General features: G+C 38.8%; 1 protein-coding gene across 3 annotated transcripts in view; it reads left to right on the top strand.

Annotated features, from left to right (window-relative positions):
- The first annotated feature begins 14,029 nt into the window (after window positions 1–14,029).
- Window positions 14,030–26,016, top strand: part of ARL15 (ADP ribosylation factor like GTPase 15) — a 243,710-nt gene continuing 231,723 nt past the window's right edge. Inside the window, exon 1 of one of the 3 annotated variants that reach the window (XM_032674808.1) lies at window positions 14,030–18,098. In XM_032674808.1, the coding sequence (XP_032530699.1) occupies window positions 17,811–18,098 (288 nt within the window). In that variant the 5' untranslated portion in view covers window positions 14,030–17,810. Of the gene's footprint in view, window positions 18,099–24,210; window positions 24,378–26,016 lie in introns of those variants that run through there. The other 2 variants (XM_032674809.1, XM_032674810.1) reach the window with 2 other exon arrangements.

Below are 26,016 nucleotides of genomic sequence, written 5' to 3'. Positions count from 1 at the left end.
AATAGCTAAGAGAAAAGTGCAGTGAAAAGGGAAAAGCATTTCTAAATTTTAGCATGTTTGCTAGAAAATCCCTATAGCTGGGCTTGGTAATGTAAAGCAGAATGTGTGTGGCAACTGATGGTGAAAATTGTTTATTTCATTTATTAGTGCAACAATAGTTGCCCTAATGCTAGAAATAATCAAACAAGATACTTTTATTCCTTCTTGTTTGGCTATTCTTGTTTAGAGTTCTATTTCTTGTCCTTACATGTTCCATTACCGTGGAAATGGCAAGTCAATTCAAATGGGATTTTTGGTTCCTAATGGAGTAATGAAGAAAGATACTTATTAAATTATTAATTTTCAATACTTATCAGAAATTAACTTCTTTGTTGAGTTCATAGCAGAGCAGGATTACCAGACATATCTATAATTGAAGCTCTATGTTTGCTATCTTATTTTAAACCCATAAAGGCTACATAGCAATGTAAGGAAATTTTCAGAAGTTAAAGATAACTTACATTAATGCATTTATTTGAGTATTGTGAGAAATGAGAGTTATACTACTTTATTGGCTTCTTCTCCTGTTAAACTGCCCTCCAGAAATAATTTAAAAATGCTATTCTGGATGTTTGACTGACTGAAATTATAATAAAAACAACCTGGAGCATTGCCTCTTATCTGTTTGGCAGCTGTTTTCTGTTTTGCTAGCAAATTATTTACTTGATGAGGAAAACTTTAACCCTAAAGTGAAGCAGTATGCCTGGCTGGTTGTGATATTATACTTAAACATATTGCTGAAAACTATTGCTGTTCCTACTGAATTCCGTGATGGTAACCTGACTTATTTCACTTCAGTTTTGCACTTCATTAATAAATGCACTGTGGAGGAATATATCTTTTTTTTTTTTAAATTTCATTTTAATTATTCACATAATCTCTGGAAAAAGGTAAACTTGCCCATACTTTAACTTAAAACACAAATCACCATCTCAGTGCAAGTCACTGTGGGACAGCTGTATCTATTCCCAGAAGCAGCTGCGTTAGTCTTTCAAATGTCTATGTTAAGCATACTTGGAACTGTCTGTCTGCTATAATTAGCATGAAAGATGCTCTGAATACCCTTTAAATTCATGTCATATGCAAAACGCAGAAGTTCATAGGATCCCTTTCTACTCTGTATGATAAGGAATCGGAAAGATTTTGGAAATGAAGCCTTCCCATCCTGCCCTCTCCTCTGTTGCAGTCTCTTCTTCTCTCAGTTTACCTCTGGTAGGCTCAGGAATTAGCATCGTGCTTCTTATCTCTTTGTTACTAACATGGGGAATATGACAAGTGGAAAAAGCAAACACCCTTGAAATGCAAACATCGATTTAGAATATGTTTTTGGGCTTTCAGATTTAAACATGGTTGCAGTGCTGCAATACCGAGGCACTTCTGATGCTTATGGTGCTGTACTCTTCAAGTATCTATAGCAGGATTTGGTTTGGCAATGCATTTTAATAGCAATTGATTACTGTGGTAATTTTAAACCTTCAGAGCTGATCGGTTAGGACAGGATCGATGTTCTAAATCTCCCAGGTCGATGCCCCAGGTTTTTTGTTTCCTGGTTTTACTGTGTACACAAAGGCCTCTCTCCGTGCTGCCCAGCGAGCAGGAATCCACCGGCTGGCATGACAAAGTACAGCAGAGCACCTGGGCAACTCGTCACGGCCCTGCTCTCTCTCGCTGACCACACGTGTTCATTGTCTCCCAATCTCCTGCGGGTTTTGGAGATCAGGACCGGGATCCGCGTGATGCAGCCGGCCGCGAGAGTGCAGAGCCGGGATCAGCGGGGCGCAGCGGCATCTCCTGGAGAGGACGGGGAACAGCTGCGGAGGAAGAGCCGCCGGCACGGACGCCGCCACCTGCCTGTGGAACATTGCCCTGGGAACGCGCTTCTGCGGGAGGAAAAGCGGGATTTAACTTATAGCGCGCTATTTTCACGCTAGTATAAGTCTCAGTATTTTGGAAGGGGGTGGTGGTGGGATAAATATTTGATCCATGAATTCTGAGTTGCATCAAAAGCAGCGTGGCGAGCAGATCGAGGGAGGTAATTCTCCCTCTCTGCTATGGTGAGACCCCACCTGGAGAGCTGCATCCAGCTCCGGAGTCCCCAGCATAAGATGGGCATAGATCTGTTAGAACAGGTCCAATGGAGAGACATCAAGATGGTCACAGGGCTGGAGAACCTCTCCTCTGGGAATAGGCTGAGAGAGTTGGGGAGCTGGGGTTGTTCAGCCTGGAGGAGAGCAGGCTCCAGCACCTTCCAGTATGTAAAGGGGGCTTTACAAGAGAGCTGGTGAGGAATTTTTGGCAAGGGCATGTAGTGATAGGACAAGGGGGAATGGCCTCAAACCGAATGAGAATAGGTTTAGATTAGGTATTAGGAAGAAAATCTTTACTGTGTGAGTGGTGAAGCATTGGAACAGGTTGACTGGAGAAGCTGTGGATTCCTCATCCCTGAAAGTGTTCAAGGCCAGGTTGGATGTGGCTTTGAGCAACCTGATCTACTGGGTGGCATCTCTGCTTATGGCAGGGGACTTAAAACTAGATAGCCTTTCAGATCTTTCATGTTCCCTTCCAATCCAAGCCTTTTTTGGATTCTGTGATGCTGTGAAATATAGACAGAAGGCATCCTGGTAAAGCTGTATTGTAAATTGTAAAAATGTAACATGAATAAAGTAATGAGAATAATGTATTTTTCATGCATGTTTTAAAGAAAATCAGGTTCACCCTGCTTGGCACAACTTTAAAATAATAAATTGCCCTGTCACAATCCTTGGTGTGCTTGATTCCCCAAAGAGAAATTTGTGTTTTAGCTACCACTGAAATTCAGTAACAGCTGAAAAGGGAAAAATGTGAAAAGGCTGGCACGATGAAGTGAGCGAGAACTCTTACAGTAGAAGCTAATGGGCTAATTTCAAATCAGTCATATAATTATCTAAATTAATTTAGTGGAGCTCTGCAGTTACTTTTATCAAAGCAACCAAGGATCTACTCATGATCTACTTCCTGTGTCATTCAAAAGAGATATTCCCTCTTCAGACTTTGCAATACATATGAAACATAAGGAAGGGTAAGACTTAGTGAGTTTTACCCATGCTGTCTGTTACACCCCATATGGGAATATAAGCTCTGTTGTGATACCAAAAAGCTAGATAGTAAAATAAAATATATGTGAGATTGGAATGGGGTGACACATAGAAAAACTCAATGGTAAAGAGTTCCACGCAGTATTTAATATATTCGTTTAGAGTGAGAAAGTTACTGTCTCCTACTTCCATCCCTTTGAGTCCATTGCTCCTTAGAACTATGAGCTCTCTTTTTAGCTGAATTGTTAGATCTAGAGATATGTAAATTCTCAAGGAATCAAGAGTGTAACCGCAAGTCCTGCAAATGCCTAATCAGCAAATACTGAGTGTTCTGTTTTCAAAAAATATTGAGGGATTTTTTTTTTTTAGTAACATCTCATTCCAATCCAACATGCTGTTTATATTGTTTATACTGGTCAGTGAATCACAACATAACTCTTTCTGCAGCAAGACTTTGTGCTGTGTTGTAAAAATTCTTGCAAATAGTAAAGACTGTGTTGTTACATAGCCAGCTTTACTGAAGGGAGGCTTCAGTCTGTGGGTCATGTCCTTCAAAACCTGGAAAAGGCTAGATCTGCCCAAACTCCTGGAAAATCTCTCCAGGGCACTGATGCTCTCTTGTAACTGTTAACTCAATCTCCTAATTTTAGGGGCCTTAAGAAGTGGAAAACTAATCCCAGCTTTTGCACTAAGGATTGTTTGCTTAATTTTTAGGAAGCAATGTAAGAAATATAAGTAATAATGGAATGGACTATCATTTTTACACATTACAACTACTATTAGAAGATTTTTTTTACACGTTCAGATGATAGAAGAGCAGATGCAGGATGAGGATGAAGGATGACAGGACCACAGCAGCTGCTGTTCGAGCAACGTGTTTACAGAACAGTGAAGGAATAAAAATGCAATTTGTGTAACAATGATTTTAAAATTTCAAGTCACTGTAATAGTTATTTTAAAGTGATGTCATGGAACACTTTACCTGTATTTGCTTCGTTTTTCACATGGCTGATTTTTAAACATTTCTATGTCTGCTATAGGCAAATGCATCTGTGCCTCACAAATACTTGAAGAACTTCCATGAAAAGCAAACTCATTAGAGTGATAATAATCTGTTTAATTATTGCAGAGAGAACAGTTGAGAGAAAATGAACAATTAAAACAGGATAATGTGCCTAAGGACTGGAAAGCTCTGTTTTGCCATTGCAAGTCAGAATCTAATGCACTCTTGCTGTAGAAAGTCTTACTTTTCACCAGTTAAAAATCAACTAGCGTTCCAAGAAGAATGCCAGTTTTCAGGTTCCTTCCTCTTCTGCTGCCCTGAAGTCTTTACTTTAGACTTGATAGGAATAACTCAAGGCAGTGGAGTACAGTAAGACTGGTGTATTTATTTTAGATCTATTAAAACTTCATAGCTAGTGCTCACATGCATATTTATCAAGTGAAACTCCTATTCCATGGATTTACAGCTTCAGGCTTGCATGTTTTGAGGTTGACCACTTTAATAAAAATAACACAAGTACTCACCTTTGAAGTTCTGGAAGTAGCAATAATTTTGCTGTTTAAAGTTATGTACTAAGGCTTCTTGGAGTAAGGGCTTGATAATCTAGGACCCACATTACACATAAAACATGCTAACCTGTAATTAGCACAAAACACTCATTATCTCCTTTTGTTTAGATTTTTTTTTCCCTAAGAACAAAATGAAGACTGAAGTTAAATAGTTAGAATGAATATGTTTGTCAAAATTATTACTGGCCAAAAATAATTGAACTTACTAAATGAATTCCGAGATTTAAAAATTTCACTGTGTTCAAATGTTGAAAAGGACTAAAGGTATAACTGAACAAACTGGTGTTTTCACAGCTACCGTGAAAATATTGTATTATGACATAAGTGTTTGAGTCAAAACAACACTATAGAATACTTATTTTCATGCATTTAGGAAATTTTAGAGCTGTGAGCAATATTTTCTGAGTATTTGCTAGCAATATCAGATATTATCCAAGATATCAGCTGAATGGGCCTAGATATAAAGGTAGCTCGTGGCTTTAGTTAAAGTCTATGACTTTGGCACAGGATACTGAATGAAACCACTGATTTAAGGTGCCCTGCATCTTTTGTGTCTTGTAGGTGCAACTGGAATCAGTGAGATTTTTCATTAACATCAAGAATCCATGAAAACTTCTCAGATAACGTAAGTCACTCACCACCATGCATCACCAAGGTGGGTAAGTTCCCTAGGGCCAAGGAAAGAATCCCTAATAACTCACAACTCTTTGAGGCTGAGTGTCGACATCTTGATGTGAAAGATTTGCTGTGGTTAGTGAAAAATTCCTTTCTGGAATGACAAAAATATGCTGTTCAATACCAGTGTACCCTTGGAAATAACTACTGTGCCAAGTGTCTTCAATGGATGAGGAGCAGCTGGAGACTGACTGTGTAAGTAATTAGAGTGAAAGGTTTGCCCAAAAACTCAAGTGTAGAGCGACTCAAAGGGGATTGGTGGTGACAACGCTATCGTATTCATATGCTGACTTAGTCTTAGAAGGAAAGCCAATAATTCATTGGCAAAAATACTGTCTCACCTCTCTCCACAGAATGAAAGCCAACCAGAATCTGTCTCCTGCATCAGAACTGTTATTTCCTTCAGTGTTGGAATTAGAACAATAGTCTCATATTGTCTTAATTTCCTGACTTTGGCAATGCCAGGAAGGCTGCAGAGGTGGTACAATCCCTACTAGTTATGAAATTACATTTTCTTTCGTAGTATGGGTTCAAGTTAGAAGATGGAACATGGCCAGATCCTTTTTTCTAAGATTACAGATGAAGTTTACTGTGAGTCTTGATTTATAAGACATGAATAGGTATATCATTCCACAGACACGAGTCATGAATGCTTTAATGAAATGTTAAGTTTTAAATGAAATTTAAAACTTTTTTCCTCCTCTCTCTTTTTTGAGCTTTTGTTCATACATATTAGAATTTTCAAAATCTGAAAACATGTTTTCTGGCCTGCTTTGTACACTTGCCTACATTCAAAAACCCCATGTCACCTATGCTGGAAAAAACCAGGAGACCTGCTTTTCTTCTTAAAAAAGTCATTGTACGATATAAAATACTGGCAGAATGTCACTCAGTCTTTGCCATACACTCTAAGCAAAGATCACTGTACATATAAACATTTATATAAAATGACCAGACATCTGGTCAGTAAGCAAGTTGGCACTTTCTTTCCATTACTACAATACTTTCCTCCCAACACATATTTGTCAATACAGCTATTTTTATAACACAGATCAGGACAGCTGTGCAAAATCTGTTGCTCTCATGTTGTTCTACTGAAGGTAAGAAGAACTTTAATTAAACTTTATTTTGCTAAGGTTTAAGTTTACATAGCATGCTGTACAAGAAATAAAATGTTTGTTGTGAGATCATGAGAGAGCAATAATATTTATAAAAGCAGATTTAACTCCCATATTATAGAAACCATTTTATTTGCACAGTAGAAGCTCTTTTTCCATGTTAATCTTTGCTGTAGCAAGGAGGTAAATTAGGTCTGTACAGGTTAATAGGATAGTTCTGTATTTGTATTAGTAATACTGGATTTTAAAGTGGAGGAAAGTTTTAAAAAGCAATGCAGATGTTTACTGGGCTTGTGTTAGCCATTCCATGTAGATTGTAGCTTTCATTGGGGCCAGTTACAGCTATTTACAGATGTAAATGTGTGTATGGAGTCTGTGGTTTATACAGTGAAATCGGGCTTCTTTTTCTTAGGCATGAACAAAGCCACAGGAAAATCATTCAGAAGAGTTAACCATAAGGAAAACCACAAACCACAGAGGGGGCTTTAACATGCAGTCAAAGGACTTGGCATTGTTGACATTTTCTATGAATTCAAAACATATTCGGTTTTATATAGAGAATGAGCGATGGATGGATAAAGAGGGTGGAAACCGAGAATGAAAGACAAAATATTCTAAATGCAAGGAAATTTGATTACCAGTGTACAAGCAAGCTGTCATTCAGCAAACTGTACTGAGTGATAGTAGCCAAAGGCAGCTGGATGTTGAATAATGTGTGATTATCTGTCCAGTTTGCCAACTCCCTACTCATATTGCTGTTCCCAGAGCATTCAATGAGGATATCAGTGAAGTACAGGTTGCAAGATTAAATCTTATTCTAGCAAAAATCCAGGACTCAAAGAACACCAGACAGTTTCAGATGGACTCCAAACTGTCTCACTGCTATTCATTTTCTATCACTGCTGGAATTTTGCTGTGGAAACAAATAGCAAAGAAAACAATAACAGGATTAAGAACAATGACAGACTATTAAATCACATACCAGTGGTTTGCAGCCTATGGCATTTTTTTTCCACTGGTGTAATGGTAGACTTTTTTTGGCAGTGGCTTTTCTTTTTTAGCTGAGGAAGGGATGCTTTCTAGTTCCTTCCTACTTTGTTATAGTTTGTATGCAGTTTCTTTTATTTAATTCTCCCACCTGAATTTGTGTAGTTTGGAGACAGGCCCTTTTTCTGCTCAGGAACAAGAATTAGAGCCTCAGTTGCCAAATCACGTTTCATTCTTCCTGGGTATAGGGAGCCATAGAGAGCAGTTAGCTGTCAGTGAGCAAACAATAGTAATGAGTTCTATGAACTGTAATTGTGAGACGGCTAACGTGCACAGACTGCAGAGCAATGGAGATTTGGGGCCAATATATAAACAGCTGGTAATTCTGTAATCCTGAGCCTAGCCTAAAACCATAGAAAATCAGTGTCCAAGTTTAGGTATTTACATAGTGCAAGAGGCCTCTGCTATTTTGAGAGATCAAATACAGTTTCCTGTTCTTCTTATTATTGTTCCCAGAGTCAACAATGCATGCTGGTGATACCATAAAAAGACACCAAACTATTCTGCAATCTGGAAAAGTGTTTTTTAGTTATTCTACTGCTGCAGTTTTAAGCTCTGATTATGTAGAATCACAAAGTTAGTGTTTTTTTCTCAGTGGATGCCCAATTTCTTTAGTCTTTAAAGTTACTTTGCATATGCTGATAATAATTTTAATTTCCTGATCTAAAATGTCACACATTGATTTCATATGTTTTAGGCTAATTTTTATCCCTATCCAAATGTGAAGTAAGCATTTAGATAGCTAGCTAATGAGGTTAGAAAACATGCTTGCTACATACCGATGACATTTCAGGTGCATGACTACTCATGAAATTCTCATTTGAGCATGCAAAAGGCACTAAGGGTTTCCAAAATGCAGTTGCTACAGTCACTTGTCTCCAATAACTTGTTACCTTTAATGTCCACATCTCATATGTGCAGCTGAGTTCATTAAGGGGTATCTTTCTGACTCAAACTGGCTGGCATAGGAAGCTGTGACATGTCAGCTATGCCTTTTGTAGAAACTTGGAGTTGATTGCTCGCATGTACAAAACATCTGGACCGATCCCTTGTGTTACTGGGTACAGCCCACTGTAGTTACTACCTCCGGATGTGGGGAGAAAGGCCAGCAGAAATACCTGGCTCCATTAGCCCATTCTTTGTTCCACTACAGCAGGTCTGACTGGAATGTCAAGACCTGGTCTACAGAGTGTTAGGCACTCAGAGCTGTACTTCCAGGTAGTACTTAAAGCAGTCTGGTTGGTTGCTATTTGATGTTAAATATTACAGAATCCTTTCTGTCTTATATTAGGTACTCAAAATCAATAGATACTTTGACTTTTAACTTTCTCTGCCTCATTCCTTCTTCTGAAAGCAATAATAATACTCTCTCATCTCAAAGGATTATTGTGAAAATGAACTAATTAATATCATAGAAACATAATATCTGTGAATAAGTTAGTGTCAGAATGTATGACAAAGCAAAAAAACCTTTTGTCCCCAGACAGAATTTGTCAAGTTGTGAGTAAAAAAATGAGTCCACATACAACAATAATAACAGTAAAGAAAAAGGAAAATTGAATACTGACTAATACAGTAGTCAAGTGGAAAATATACAATAGAGTCATATAATTGAACAGCACATACAGGCATATGCAGGCTGAATTAAAGCTGCAGAGGAAATCTGAAATTTAACATTTTCTTCCTAAGTGTTTAAAATATTTACTGTACTACAGCCACAATTGTTAGATTTCTATTCCTCTTTGTTTTTCAGCATGAGACACAATTTGCTGTAAGGATGTGGGATATATAGAAAGATAGAATCACATTTGAAAATTAATTCAGATAGTAATGTAAAGTTTTTTAAAGTGAAGTTAAATCTGAGCACACTATGACTTCCATCTACTCCTCTTCCATGAGAAGTATGAATCAGTTGATGTGGTAAGATGAAGCCTCTTGGCAGTTCCCTCTCTGGAGACTGAATCTGTTGGGTATGTTCTTGCCCACTGTCCCAGCAAAGATACACTAGAACTTCCTCATTTGCAGCAGAAAGGATACTAGGAAAGGTAGGGAAGATCTGGTAGGTTCTGGTAAGTTAAAGATCTGGTAAGTTAAAATGCCTCTGTTGGAAGTATCAACAGAGATATACTACAGATATACTAAAGAATTTATTGGAAATTTTACAATATCTGTTTGTATGCAGTAATACACCTTAACCTTCTGAAAGCTAGCCATTGAAACAGTGAACATGTCAAAAACATTACTTTTGCCTATGGCTCAGTTCCAAGACAGTGCATTAATATGCATGTCAATCTGCTGAGCAGGGTGAAAATGAAGAATTAGTGATCAAAGCTAATTAGAATAATTTGCTCTAAATACAAATGTACTGTGCTTTTTGCTCACAATATTTACAACTTTACTCGAAAGAATCTCCCAGTATCTGGTTAATTTAGTACTACTACTTATGATTTTTTATGTGTTCAGAGTAACAATAATATTTAACCTAAATTCCCTCACTAAGTATTAACAGAGTTGCATGTTAATGAATTAACAAATTCACCTTAATTTTATTCTTAAACCCTCCACATAGAAGCAAGTGATCAAATTTCATGCTAGTTATACAGAAAGCTAGTTTACTATTTAGCCAGGACTACAAAAATCATATATGATCCAGATTTATCCATACTCCATGCTGAAATAAAACAGAAATAAAATACAACAAGTGCTTCTTCTCACGTATTCTTCAGATATGTTAAAGCCAAGAAAGCTATACTTTGGCTGCTAGCCTTTCCCTCAAGGAAAAAAAAGAAAAATACATTAGTGAGAGTCAAAGGGACCAGTAACACGTGCTTTGGACTTGTTTCCAGAGCTGAAATCTGTACAGTTACTATACAAAATACCTGACTCTTAATGAGCTTTTAGAAAACCCTCGTATTTCAACCTGTTTTCCTGATTTGAGATTCAGTTTGGCTGAGAGGTCCGTCAGCGTCTTTAAATTGTGATTCATTCCTTCATGGGGCACCTTCTTGCAACTTATTCTCATCCTCAGGACCATGTGGAGGATGGTCAAAAGACAAACACAGTTTATTCCTAAGCGAGAACTCTTCAAGATGCGCTCAGAATATTCGCATGCATGTCTTATTTTCCCCCTCCCTTGAAGCTGTAGGTGCATGTAGGATAGACGAAAGAATTGCACTGAAGTGGCTGAATTCACATGCTGCCTTTAGGCTCTCATCCTGAGAACACATAGGAACAGTGGGAGAAGGGGGACAGTGTTGTTATAAAGTTCCCACTCACACAGTAAATTGCCTGAGTGGAAATGCATTTCAAAGAGTGCATGTTCTCTGTTGTATTTATTCCTATACCCTTGACACTAGTGTAGCTGAGCTTCTTGGGTGCACAAGATGCTCCCTAGCATGTCTGCAGCATTGCTAGGTTTGTGTTATTCAGATGATTATCATTCACTGGTTTTATTACTCACAAGAGAGGTTTATAATCCAGCTGCCAAAGTGTTAGCAAGAATGGATGGCTGGACTTGTGGCATTGCCTTGGGAGACAAGAAATCCAGTTTAGTTCCTGGGTCCTCTGGAGGTTTTTGTCTTTGGCATTTGGAAAACCACAGTCTTTCTACTCCACTTGTGTGAAGAGGTATCAGCATCCTAGCCCTGTTTATGTTTATTGAGCTTTTCAGGAGAGACGGTATCTTGCAATGCATGCATGCAAAAAGTCTTACACAGAGACAAAATAGCATATGAAGCCTTCAGAAGAAAAAGACCAAACAAGGAAAATCATGAGAATTGCTAAGTATGACAGTGTGTCACCAGTGACGAAAAAGAAGTGGAGTTTAATGTGAACATACCTTTAAGATTCCTGACAAAACCAAAGAATAGCTTGCTGACTCAGGAATCAGAGGCAGACTTACTGGAAGGGGTAAACCTCCCCACCTCTACTATGGCCCCAGAAGTATGTCACTTGCTTTATAGGATGTGATAGCACAGCAGTGGATGGCTGTTGGGCCATCATTATAACCGCATCTGAAAATACAAGGATACAGCAAGTGGAGGGTGAGTATACAGAAAATAAGAAAATTTTTCAAAGGGATGCATGTTGAATAGAAATATAGAAGTTTTCAGAAGATTTACCTTTTGTTGCTGTTAGTAAAGGAAATGTTACTGTATTGCTGTCCTGTTTGCATGGCTATTGCTTTTGTTTTATTCACCAGTGTAGAACACTAGATTGCAAAGAAGACACAAAAGCATGCCTATTCTAGGCTTATCACGCTATTGTAGCATTAATGGATTTTGTCTACAAAGAGCTTTTACAGGATGAAATTGCTTGAGTTCAATTTAAAATTAACAACCGTAGGCTTACCTTTCAAACTTCTCTTGGGCAAAGTTTGTGTTGAAATTGAATTTTCCATGCATATAGACTAAAAAGGAGTAAAGGGACAAAAGGATTAAATGATTATTTTTATAGTACCTGTGCTGTAGATAAAGTAAAAAAATAAGCCTCAGAGAGTAGTTGGACATTAATATGTAAAAATGTTGCAGTGATAATAAGTGAGATAGGTGACTGTATGTGGTAATATGTTAAACTACATATGTGAAAAACATACAAAAACGAATTGTGCATTATTCAGGATTATCACTAGCATAGTTGCTACAACCCCATGATTTTCTGTCTTAACTATATATTTGCAGTTTCTTGTAAATAATAATGGGGAATAGTAACTAGTCTTTTACAGTTTGTATAAAATAAGGAGACTATAAAATAAACAAGCATTCTGTCTATTCTTATTTTGAAATTACATTTTACTGTAAAGTAAATGGAATTTGTCTCCTTCCCGAGTCTCTCCAAAACTTAATGCATATTTACTGATACAGACCTTTGCACAAAGTCTGTCAGGAGGGAGCCTTATCCTGACAGAAATCATGTTTCCCCATCCTGAGTCCCAAAGCAGGTTAATAGACCCTGGAAAATGAGTGGCAGTGATAAGGAATGCTGAGAAATACCTGGATTCACAACAGCTTCTTGTGCCTGTGAACAGAACAGCTGTTTTAGGGTTCCTTGCTGATATTTAAAATCAGATGTTTGCCACCTCCATTGTCCCTTTGAATTCCTCTAGTTAAAAAATACTAAATGAGCTTTTTAATGCAATAATTCACTGTATTTTTAAATACAGTGACTAAATGTGATTATCTCAGACAAAAGCAGTTAATGCAGACCTGCCCTTGGCCATAGTAAGAGCAAGTTCACATTTAATATAATTGTCAGTTAACATCTCTATTAATTTGGTACCTCTTCCCAGGAAAAAAAAAGCAAGCCACTGACAGCACACTCTGCTCTTTCTGGACTGAATCCTTCCCTGTCAGTGACCATCTGCTGTTCCCCAGGGCAAAGAAGCAGCAGTTCATTTGTTAAACTGCAATAACCCTTAGTCCATGCTTTTTATAAACAAATCATTAGATATGTTTCACACCCTTAAAAAGACTCAGTTTCTTAATTAATATATTAGGGTAATATGTTAATAATATATAAATATTAATATATTAGGGTAATATGTTAATAATATATAAATATTAATATATTAATAATTAATATAATGGGCTTTGCCTTTAGTCATTTTCTACACCTAATTTTACATAGCCCACATAAGCAGAATTAAATTGTTTAAATAGCAGGTTCAGTCAATAAAGTCCTTAACTGTTGCTAAACAGTTTTTCCCAAAGGGTTCTGTCATTTTACTCTATTATTTTTCCTTGCTTAGGACGGGAAGAAACATTTCTCAAAAGTTTTATTCTACAGGGAGAAATAAAGAAGAACATAAACAATTATTATTATATATTTTAGCAACTGATGGAAGCATCTTAAAACTGCTGCACAAGTACCACCAGCATCCAGAAACCTCTGTGAAAGTGATGCCTTAAGCCCCTAATGGTTTTTATTTTTCTAATATTTGTAGGACTTGTAAGTTTTATAAGTAGGTTTTAAAAGCAGAAACCCTCCCTTCTTTGTCCCTTGTCCCTTATCCCTTTTCCCTCTAGCACCCTTGTTTACACATTCCTTAACCCTCTTACCCCATTCTATCCTCCCTATATCACTCATAGCCCCAAATCTAATAGAAATGTTTAGTCTTTTGTCAAGGCAAGGCCTAGACAGTTGACAGAACAGCATATCTGGGCCTAAACCACAGAATGAAGTCAAGAATTAGGTAACTATGTACCCTTTGTGCCCTGATGATGGTGAAGGTGATGAAGTAGGTGGTCCCGAAATGCACCCCAGACCCATTTCAAGGGGGTGGACCCGGGGCGGACCAGAGTAAAGGCCACAGGGTGGACACATCTGGGATTGGATGGATGGTATTATAAAATGTAACCTCTCGGGCAGGGGGGCGTGCGTCTTGTAACATCTTAGCCTTGGCAAATAAACCCTTTCTTATCTCACCCCTAATTAACTGCTCTGGAGATTTTTTCAGCACCTAAATCCCACGGCAACAAAAGGTAGCAGTGGGCATTAGAGACTTCCTTGACCTTCTTCCAGGCACCCAAGGAAAACTGGGGCTTGCTAACAAGCCATTCAATTTTTACTCATAGAAATCAGCTGAAATCTGTGGAATCTCACCAATACAAGTGGCAATAGGCAAGTTTAACTTCCAGGCACAGCCAAAGTAAACAACAGTATGTGACTTTGATACTTGTTTTGCAAGATCTTGCTGGGGGTTAAGCTGGTGTGTATGAAGTGTGGGCTGTCAGTGTGCGAGCTGGCAACAACCTGCCTGCTCACTTTTGGCTGTCCTTCCCCTGCCCCATCCACACAGAATCAAGTGACTGCATCCTCCAGTGATAGTGGGACCTGAAAGCCACTCAATGGGAGCAAGAGTAGGGAAGAAAAGACCTCTAGGTTTTAAGCTGGGAGTGGACTGTTGTGGGAGGAAAGGCTACTGGGAAGTGGAGGAGGCAGTGTCCTGTCATCTGAAGACATGAGGGCTAGTGAGTGTGTGGAGAGACTCTCCAAAGCTCCAGAATTTCCCTCATCCTTCTCCTTCATTTTTCCATAATCTCACTACTTTCCACAGATCTGACTTTTTCCAGTCACCCTTCCCACTGGAACTCCCTAAACCCACTCCCAGTTCCTCTTTCCCTGCTTTCAATCAGTTCTAAGGAACAAACTCCTCAAATACACTTGTTGAGCATTGCCACTTCACCACAGCAGAACTGAATACTGATTTTTCCCCCCCCATGTATTCCAGATTAATCTTGACCTTCAGAGACTTAATAAAATTCTGCCTCTGACCCCTTTCAGGTGTCCATTCTGGTTTGAGACACAAAATTTTAATTTTTTTCCTCCTATGGAATTCTCTAAGACAAAGGACTTAAACAGGCAGAATTCCACTGTTATATCTCAGTTTATCCCAATACTTGTTGCCATTTGCCTATGTTTAAAGGATTCAGAAACCTCACTATGTGCTGTTATAATCTGTTCTCACTCTTGAATTGTGGTTTACAGTCGTTCTGAACAGTATTACTGGAAGTATCTTCTGGATCAGGAACAAGATACAGTAGAGAGAGCTATCAGAGCAATGGCATTTCAGGGTCAGCTGCCTATCTCTCAATAGATGATGTCTTGTTTTCTCTCATTAAAGAGTCTTCCATGCAGAGAGTAATGGTGGCAGATCTCATCATGCTAATTTAGCCCAAGTTCGAAGATAAAATATGTATTCCTAAAACACATAGGCTACATGGTCAGCTTCAAAGTGCAAAACACATCTTTGATGGATGTGCTAGCTATGTGACAAGTAATTATATCACCACATTTGCCTTTAGAGTTTAGTTCTGATTGGATAAACACATCTAAGCTACTTCAGTTGTTTGGTTTACATTTCCCTCTCAGCCACAGATGGTGTATGCACTTCTCTGGGTAGCCAGAATTCAAGAGCTGTATTTTTCTTTCAAGTCTGCGTAGCTGTACAAATCAATGCTTAAGGCCTATGAAAACCCATTCAGTTACAAAAAAACCACCTCTGAAACTGTTTATATGAAAGTGAGGTAGCCACTGTCTTGCTTCTATTGAAAAAAGTGATTTTATTAGGAACATGAATTAGCTCTCCAAATCAAGTACTGGGTTAAAGGCTTTTCTGCTTTTCCTGAGACAGAAGGTGCAGTCTTTCAAAGAGATGATGTTCTTGCTATTGTTATAGTGATGAAAATTATGCTGAAGATGCAAATACTGGATGCAAATACTGTTCATGTTTTTAAATAGATTTCTGCCTGTGATTTCAGAATAGGCAACCATTCTCATTATGAAGATCATCCATTTTGCATAAGGTACCTTTCTCATTTTCACTCACACTATCAGAACAGTTTCTTAATAATCTGTGATATAAAACAAATAGTGAAAAATTGACCTGTGGATTTCCAAAGTAAAGTTGAATTAACAAAAAAAATTAAGAAGAATGTTTTTCATACGTTCTTCTATAAAGATTTGGACTAAGGTCTTTTGAACTTATTGGTAATTGCAGAACGTGCTTAAGCATCTTTTGAATAAGCTCTTGTAAGGTGGTAAGCTTAACAGCCTGTTCTGTTCAACCTTAATTACTCATCACAACTTTAGAAACATGTTTTGACATAACCTATTCCACGTAAATGGGCCCAGGACTGAAATCACTGTTTGAATTATTGCATTTATACACTAGCCAGCAGTCAACCAAACCGCTTGATAAAGTAATATAACCGATCCTGAATACCTCTGCAATTATATTCCACATGTTAACCTTCCAAGAGCAGTTCATGTGAAGGTGGAGGTGGTTATGCAGGTATTTAAGTGGAAGCTCCCAAACCTAGAAGGAATGCTGCTTCAAAAACATTTGGATTACTTTCAGTTCTTGTTATTCCTACAGTGCAGATCCCATTCAGATTTGTGTATGTGAACTGTTTTTGGAAACCAAGGAGAGAGTTGAGTGATTTAAAAACACAAGTTATTTATTCAATAGCTTCAGTACAGAGAAATTAGTGAAACAGAAAAAGAAACAACACGTTGTTATACATATTTGCTTTCCTTCTTTCAGATATATCTTCTAGTGTAGCATTATTTTCTGAAGTATCCAGGTAAAAAATATATCTGCTGTCTTAGTGGGGGATCATGAAGTTGGTTTACTAGGATTCTTTCAGTGTATCATTGTTTCAAACTTTTATTACCTCAGATAGGTAGAACTGTACCTACCAAAACATCACAAAAAGCCTCAAGAACAGCTACAATTGAAAGAAACTCTTTAGAGGGATACAATTTGTTTCTAAGACTCCCTAATTAACTTGCTGTTTTCAATTCACACTATCTCCTTACTTACTACATCTATTTTCTCCTCTCAAGAATTAGTACCTTGGCCCTGTTTTCTTGCTTTTCAGTTAAATGGGAATTCCTTAAAATCATCTGCAGTTGATACCACATTTCCCTATTCCTTATCTTTAAAAAGTGACTGAACTACAACTCTTTCGGTAAGCATGTCTGATCAGCATAAGATTCTTCATAGCTATTGTTCAAGGCTTGCTATAATTTCTTGATGCACTGATAGCTATACCTCAGATTTTGCTTATAGTCTTATGCTCTGATATTGCTTTTTAGTCCTGTTTCAGCTCTATGTTGGTATGTGTGCCTTATCATTAGTTACATACTTTACCCCATCAGGAATATGCAGCAAGGTATATAAGCCCACTTTAGTCAGTAGAACTTTAAGATAAGAGAAAGAGAAGAAAAGAAGAACTCCTAAGGATATGCTGGATAGCAAAATGCAGGTTTTATTATAACTTGTGTTCACATGCCTGCATAGCTTAAATTGGCTAACATGAATAAAAGAATTACTTTTGTGTGAACTGGTAACTGGAGTTCAAAGTGTAAAGCATGTGTTGCAACTTTTTCCTTTCTCTTCTTACTGTACTGCCTAGATGAGGCTAAAACCTGACACAAAGGTTTTTCAATACCAACAAGTTATTTCTTCCTCATCTTGAGCATTTGTTTTATTCTTTCTGCTAAAAGGCATTTTGCTTTTCATTCAAGACTCAGAAACAACATTAGCTAAACCATAAAAAAACTTGAACCACTAAGACTTTGTATCTGGTGTTCATTATTTCCAGCAAGAGATGAAATGGTCATCTCCACATATAGCTGCAAGGCTTTGCTGACCATATTCTTAATATATGCTATATTTAGACTTCAGGCAAAGTTTAGTTGTATGGGTTTGTAGTCACACTGACTTCTTGGGAAGACATGACTGTTAAGGAAGACACAACTAAAGTATATAAGATGGGATAACATGTTTAATATAAATATGAAATACTTTAGATATTATGTAAGGTCATATGCAAATTGCAATTTCTTTTGTTTCAGAATTATCTGTTCTTTCATTTGCTTGGAGACCTCATATTTCTTCTCACCAATTCATATGTGCTCCTTTAGAATGAAGAGGACGAATGCTGGCAGCAGTCAGACCGAGGTTCCAGCTTCCTGCACAGCTTTACTTGAGGCACCACCTCCCTCTCCGTTGGCCAGGCAGACCTGTGGGATGGCCACTGTTAATCTCCAAGCACAACAGAGGCATTATGTAGGTCATAAGTTATATTTTCTTTTACTAATGAAATGGCATTTTTTTCACACCCTAACAAGACTAAGAATTGAAAACTTCTGAAAATAAGAAGAATTTTCTAAGCCCAAATAGGAGGGTGGAAGGCTTTAAGAACTAGGCCATTTTATAGCTGGAAAGATACAGAATATTGCGTCTCTAATGTTTTTTAGGGGTAAATTTGGAACACAAGTGTAATTCTAGGCTAACAAAGCTCTCATAATGGAAACAAAGGAAAAAGCTACAGATGGAAACATGTTAACACCAGAGCAAAGACCACAGAGTCTAACTGCATTGCTTTTATTTGTATATTCATTCAGTAAAAAGAAAAAACAATCTGAACATGAGACATAAATATTTGAATACTCTGTAAACAATATTAGAAACAAATGCTTTTTATGAAAAAAAAGCAAAACTGAAGTCCTCATAAAATGTACCACACCAAAGTTAAAAAAATCCAAAGATTCAGTTCATCCCAGAAAACCAGATATTATGTGAAATGGGATTATATTTTTTTAGGGTTTGTCTCCTTGTTGATTCTCAGCAGGAACATGAAGGTACAACTTCTAATCAATCTCTTGAAGTTTCTACAGGGCCACAAGTAGAGAGTTAAACCAGATCACAACTGTGGACTGTTTGTTTTTTTTTTTTAAATCTCCACAACATCTTGCTATAGAAACCCATTATTTTTTCCATTTCACAAAAAAGAAACCAAACTAAGAATTCAAATGTTTTCTTATGTATATATGAGAAGAAACCCTAAGATCCTAAATCTAGGGCTTCCAAATTCCTCAGTTTCTTAAACACAGAACCCCTGCTACCAAGGCCAATATCTATGATCACTTAGTCTTCAAATTCAGCTAACAGCTCAAACAAGGTTACCAGTATAGAACTAAGACTCTTAATTATTGTTTCGATTGCTATTGTTTTGCTATAGCACTGTTTAAAGACCTTACATAGAAGACTCATGAAATGAAAAATGAGTCTACCTCACTACCAACTTTAGAGGGATGATACAGAAATGAAAAAATATCATATGTAAATTCTAGCCTGCTTGCAATATAATCTATTCAAATTTCCTCATGCAAATCTTCTTGCATTACTTTACCAACAGTAACATTTTGGGCACACAGGGAGGAGTAAATACCCTGTATAAAATCAACTGTAATATTTATTCATATCCTATAGGTTTAAATTAATTAAATTCATTAAAATTATAGTAAATTTATATCAGCATAACTACAGTCTGAAACTGGTTTTTACTTTTGACCTTGTTCTATCGTTAATCTTTGCTCTTAGACTGCCTGTTGTTATTTTGCCAGTAAGGTTACCTAAAGGTCAGCCAAATATTTCTGGAAACAAGAAAAGGGAGAACAGGTGAAAAAGCCTTTTCAAAATCTGTTTGCTTGCTTTCATACTCATGTGTTCTTTTATAGAAAAAAAATATCTAACCATAGCACACATAGTGACCAAATTGCCAGAAGGCAGCAAAGCATCAAAGGAAAGAGAAAGAGGAAAAGATTTTTGATGGAGAGGTTTTGCTTCTCTCATAGCGTTCCTTCACCTTTGGCTATGGTATCTCTGCATGCTGACATTTGTCAATATATCAGATAAAGAGCTGCAAATTGCTTCAAGCATTATTTACTCAGAGCACCTTCTCCCTTTCCCTGTAAGTCACATGATTTTGATTAACAGCGGGCTCCAAGTCACTTGCCGACATTTGAGCTGCAAATATAACTGCTGACTGCTCTTGGCCTCTATTTAATGCTCAAACTCTCCTTGTAAAACACCCATTCTTTCATTTCTCTGTCCAGTTTTTTTTTCCATTTTTATGCCTTTCTGGATCTTTCTAGGAAATAATTTTGGTCACTATTGGCCACATACATTTATCGTTACAATGTATGCTTAAAAACCTATTGCCATTAGACCATTAAAATAATTTTTTTTTATCAGTTTTCCAGCTGTTTAACTCAGAACTTTTCTACCTAGTCTTAAGTTCCTATCTGGTCCAGCTTCTTGTCTGCTCTGCCAGTGAAGTTAGAGACCGTTTTATCACATAATTTGTATTTTTTAACTACCCACAATTTGTACTTTTTAAGGCATCCAATTCCAAATTTCTAGCCATACCCAGTAAAGGGATTTCGTAGGATTTGGGAGCATTTAGATTACTGTATGAATATCCTGAGTCAAGAGAACCACATTTTTACATGAGGTTTTCCTCTACAGATTTTATTTTTCCAGAGTAAGTATATGGTATTAGCATGAAACTACAAATTATGTTTTGCTTTTCTGCTGTTAACTATCCTATGTCTTGCCAAACTGAGAGTTTGTGTATGCCTGCTCTAACAACCTTGTACCACGGAAAACTAATGTTGATAAGAAGAGCAGACGTAGCTTATTTCAGTACTTTCAAAGATAATGAATAGTTTGTTTCTCAACTTTAATTAGAAGGGTAATATATCATCCTCCTCCCTCCGGTAATTAATTTTCCTTACCAGAGCTATCAGGGCTCCTTATATCAGTAAAATCTGATGATTAGTACAACCATCTTCTTGCTAATAATAAAAAAAGTCAATTGCCTTTTCCCCTAATTTATTAGAATTGGGTGGGATGTGGAGAGCAAGATGAGAACAAACGTACCATGCACTTTGTTCTCTTAATGAATTAAATTATTCTTATGTGGTAAAGTGGTTTAGAATGTCTCAGTCCCTGATACACTGTTAGGCCTTTTTGCTTTAGGGCACCTTTTATAAAACATCCAGTGTTCAGGTCACTCAAACCATGATGTGCAAACACTGGTCATACTGTTCCTATGTACTGCTACTGAATGAATAGCACTGCTTTCATCAGGACTTCTACATAAGTATTATCTTGACAGAATCTGTTTAACTGATGAGACTAGAAATTAAAGCAATATGACTAAAAGATGTTCTACAGTATGCCTGTCCCTCAAGTTGTTTTCCAAGATAATGCTTACTTGGACAACTTGTATCTATAGAGCTGGCAATACAGTTCTGAAAAAAACCCACATTAATTCCACCAAAGTATGTTTGGAAATAGGCATATTCATTTTAAATTCCCATTTTACTAATATCTACTAAGTAACCAATACATTTTTATGTCAATTCCACCTTCAGAGTTTGTTAACTGCTAGTGCTATAAAACCTTCAATTTGTCAGGTGGTAATCTTGTGTTAAAATGTTCAAACTCATTAAATTGCACTGACATAAGCAATAGATGATAAAATATTGTGCTCAGCACTTCTCAGGGTCAAAGTCTGAGTCCCAGATTGATTACTTTTCACACAAGTTTACAGAAAATTATTTTTGCAACGAGATTTCATTGAGTATACACTTGTGCTTCTGTGAATAAGCTCTCTTCCATTTTTGGAACCAGACTTATTACCTCATAGTCAACACATGAAATTTTGTTCCATTAAAACACTTTGATCTTGTCCCTTCTATCTTGACATGCAAGTTCCTGCTGACAAGCTTCTTTATGAAGATAACTAACACTGCATTAGGTACATATTCCAATATTAAATTGAATTTGTTTTCAGATGAAAGAAATCCTACATGACTGTTATGTAGGCTAGAAGGCATGTGTTACAGGACTTGTATTCTGCTATTGTTCAATGTTAATCTTCACTTTATGTAATAAAATGAATGTGCCATAAAGCTACACAAAGGCCAAAAGACTCAAGTGTTTACAATAAACAGAATGACTAATACATAAGTTTAGGCCTGGCTTGGCTTCTCTCTTGATCAAGTTTGTGGGATTTTCAGTGTATATATGAGAAATTTTTTGGTTTTGTTAACTGATGTTCTGTTCAGCTCACAAGGTCTTATTTATAAGCTAGAAAGAAAATTCCATGTATAAAATAATCATTTGGGAATAAACATTTTTCTTTGGATATATCAACACACTGCATCTTCATAATCACAACTATCAGATTCATATAAAACAGGAGGGTCTTCCAATTAATTTTCTCCAGTTGTAAATCAGTGCTAACTAAACTACATTTGAGAAAGGTTGATATAACCCAAGGCTACTTTCAGAAATTCTACTACTTTTAGTCATGGTGTCTGTCCGTGCTCAAATATCCTTCCCAATAAAGTGTTTTCCAGTATCTGGCCTAAATCTCCTTTGTTTCAATGAAAGTCAGTTCATTTCCCATTACAACATCCTCTCTGCAGCAACTCTCTGCACATGGATTCTATTTTCTGCTCAATTATCTCAGTTCTTTCCTATTACTCTCATAGGAAATACTTGAGAAATATCTGCTTGTTCTTGATGTTCTCCTATAGATTCCCTCCCAGTCACCCTTCATTTAGAGAAGCACCTAAGGCAGCAAGTCTCCAGAGTGTTGTATTATTGCTGCCAAAAAGAAGAAATAAAGAGTTCCAAAGGTTAAGAGGAAAGCAATGCAAAATGTTAAAAATCACGTGTGATGGCAGAAGGACAATGAAATCAGAGTTTCTTGCAGCTCTCTTGTTACATTATTGAGAGGCCTACTTTAGCCACCTCTGCAAAGGCTAAAGTAGTCTTTACCCTGTAGTTCCCACTGTCAAAATGACATCCCGTGATCAGCAGACAGTTGCCAGCAATGGCTATGGCTACATGGAAAACAGTCAAAATACTGAATAGCAGGAAGGGCCAAGACTGTATCCCTCTTTCTACCTGTTAGCTATTAAAATACTAAAGTTAGCAAATTTCTTAATGATCGAAAGTTAAAAAAAAATAAAATCATTTGTGGTCATCTAAATTAAATTCAATTTGCTATCTAGCTGTATTTGATGCTGACTCCCAAAGAAAAGTAAGGACTGTTAAAGGAAAGAAGTTTTTTCTAGACTAGATGCATGAGGAAAATTAATTATCCATTGACAAGAACAAGATGGTTTTTTGGGCAGACAAGGGGAACACCTTACCAGCACTGTCTGGATGTTGTAACTGAAACTGTTGACAACAGACTTTAGTAATTACAAAAATCAGAGCAGCAATTTTAATTGCCCTTTCCCCACCCCCGTTTATTAGGTCTAGGCCAACTGCTTACCAACATCCTTACAAATACTTACTCCCATTTGCTCTTGGCTCCTCATTTACGCCTCCTTTCTCCTAGCTCCTTACCTGCTTTCACCATTCTTTTTATTACAGGTTTTTTTTTCTTCCTTATCTGTCGGTTGATGCCTCGTTTCTAGATTTCCTGCACCACCGTCATACCTGTTTAGAAGTTTCCTTCTATTTTTCCAGGAAGTCAGGCATTCCTGCTAACACTGTACATTTGTGGGAAAGCCTCCATGTCCAGATGTCAGCCTGCAGTACAAGCCATGAGCGCTGCTTTCGCAGGTGCTTGGGGGAATTATCACAGAACCAATTAGGTTGGCAAAGACCTCTGAGATCATCGAGTCCAACCTTTGACCGAACCACCACCGTGTCAACTACACCATAGCACTGTCTTTTCTTAAAGACCACGTCCAGTCTTTATTCTTAAACACCTCCAGAGACAGTGACTCCACCACCTCCCTGGGCAGCCTATTGCAATGTCTAAGAAGGAATTCTGCGAAGAAATTCTTCCTAATGTCCAAGCTAAACCTCCCGTGGCGCAGCATAAGGCTATTTCCACTCGTCCTCTCACTGGTTGCCTGGGAGAACACGCCGAACCCCCTCTCTACATCCTCCTTTCAGGGAGTTACAGGGAGCGATAAGGTCTCCCCTGAGCCTCGTTTTCTCCACGCTAAACACCCCTAGCTCCCTCAGCCGCTCCTTATGAAACCTGTACTCCAGCCTCTTCACCAGCTCCGCTGCCCTACTCTGGACTCTCTACAAGGAATCCCAGACCCCCTCCCACGGCGGTCCCGCCTCCCGGGCGCGCCTACCCCTTTAAGGGCGCGCTCCCCGCAGCCCCACGTGTGCGATCAGCTGACGGCGCGTCCCTCCCTCCGCCGCCCGCCCGGCCCCGCCGTCCCTCCTCTCCTCTTCTCTCCTCTCCTCTCCCTTCCCCTCCCTCCCTCCCTCCCTCCCTCCCCTCCCCGCCGCGCCGTGCGGGCGGCAGCGCGCCCTGACAGCGTCGCCGGGGCAGCGCCCGCGCTCTCCCGGCCCCGCTCCGCCGAGCCCCCCGCGCCTCCCCGCTCTGCGCGCCCTCCCCGCGGCGGAGGAGCTCCGGCCGGCCCAGCGCCGCTGTCAGCCGGGCGGGCAACCGCGGCCCCTCCGGAGAACTCGGCAGCGCGGCGCCCGGCGCCTCCCCGGTACATGGATTACCTGGTAGGTTCCCGACCCGCACCGTGGACACGTTCCCGAGCGGCGGGGGCGGTGTGCGGGGGTCAGGTGAGCACCGGCGGGGCAGCCCCAGGGCGGGGGGCAGGAGGGTCCGGCCGCGCTGCCCGACCCGGCCCGCCGGGCTGTTAAAGGGCGATAAAGCGGCCGGGCCCCGCTCATTTGGCCGCTATTAGGTTTCTAAAGCTGTGACCCGGGTCGCTGTTTTTTTCCTAAATGCTGGAGCTTAGGGCACGCTTGAATGAACTAAATTGCTACCGCGGGCGGGTTCAGCCGGGCGCCCGGGCAGCTGGTATTCGGGTGTAGCGTTTATGGCTCTTTAATGAATATTGGCTGCATTCGTCTGTGAGAGCTTGTATCGAGGCGCGCACCTCAGGATGGGGTCGTGGCCGGTGTTTGAACTCCCCTGCAGTCGAACCCTGTGGCACGGCCGGGTAACGAGCAGACGGCTTTGTTTTAGTGTGGTACCTGCTTACCTGGTCTTTTCAGCCTAACAGTGTGAGAGCGTGACGAGCACATCCCATCGCTCCAGTCTTGTTGACATCCCACTGTTCTAGTCTTGCTGCTTTGAGCGCTCTGCTGTGAACTGGTTCCCCTTCCTTCGCCGTGGAGTGCTGCAAAGCTGCAGATCGGGCAATAATGGGTAGGCATCTTCTGGCTATCCCTGTTCGTTACTGATATCAGGTGCGATCAGGAAGTATTTGGAGTCAGAATCTTGACTCTGATGTCTTCACATGAGGTGCTCACGGATGTAGGTTTCAAGAGAAGTTCATCAAACACAGTAGAATCTCTGACGATGCTCTTTTTAGTGAACTGATTTGAAGATTTGCCATGTTGAGGTGAGAGCTGCATGCAGTGGCTGACTTTTCCTTTTATGACAATGAAATTAACTGAACCAGAAATACCTTGAATTTATACTTTCATATTCTTGTGTCCATGTAGCTTAAGTTTATTTGGGTTTATTCAGCTTTACACTCCCAAAAATGTTTTAGGCTTACCTTCCTGAATTCAAATAACAGAAAGTGAATAGAAAATGAGTCCTTATGTGGAAGAAATAGTAGGCAGACTTCTCTTTAAGAACCTAGTTAATGAAACACTGATAATAAACTTGATGTGTGTCAAGTGCAGCCTTGTAGCTCCTTGAAAGCCTGGAGCTGTTTCTTAGATTTTTTTTTTTTTTCCTTTGTAAACTTATATCCAGACAAAACTGGCTATTCTCTACTTTTTGAAGTGCTTGCATTAACCTCTGTGACTGCTACAGGCTGTTTTGTGGAAGGCCAACCACTCGGAGAACAATAAATTTAATAAGCCTTGGAAACTGAGAGTATGTTTTTGTATTAACCAGAGGGGGGAGGAGATTAAATAGCTCTACTTTTTTTTTCCTGACTATTTTTCTCCATTTGGTCCTTTTCCTCTTTACTTTGTGTGGCCTTTTTTGGTGTCAGCTCTAAAAAAAAACATTGATCAACTGCTTCAGGCACCTCAGAAAGTCTGTTCTAACAAAAAAAAATTGTGGTGGTGAGTTAGGCAACTAGTTGTGTGGGCCCACTTTCAGCTTGGAGGACCAAACTGTTGTCACACTCTGTTCCAGCATAAAGATGGGCCTACTCTTTATCCATGCAAGATT

This window comes from Chiroxiphia lanceolata, chromosome Z (genome assembly GCF_009829145.1).
Source record: "Chiroxiphia lanceolata isolate bChiLan1 chromosome Z, bChiLan1.pri, whole genome shotgun sequence".
In the NCBI taxonomy this organism is placed as follows: domain Eukaryota; kingdom Metazoa; phylum Chordata; class Aves; order Passeriformes; family Pipridae; genus Chiroxiphia; species Chiroxiphia lanceolata.
This window is presented reverse-complemented; position numbering and strand designations above follow the sequence as displayed.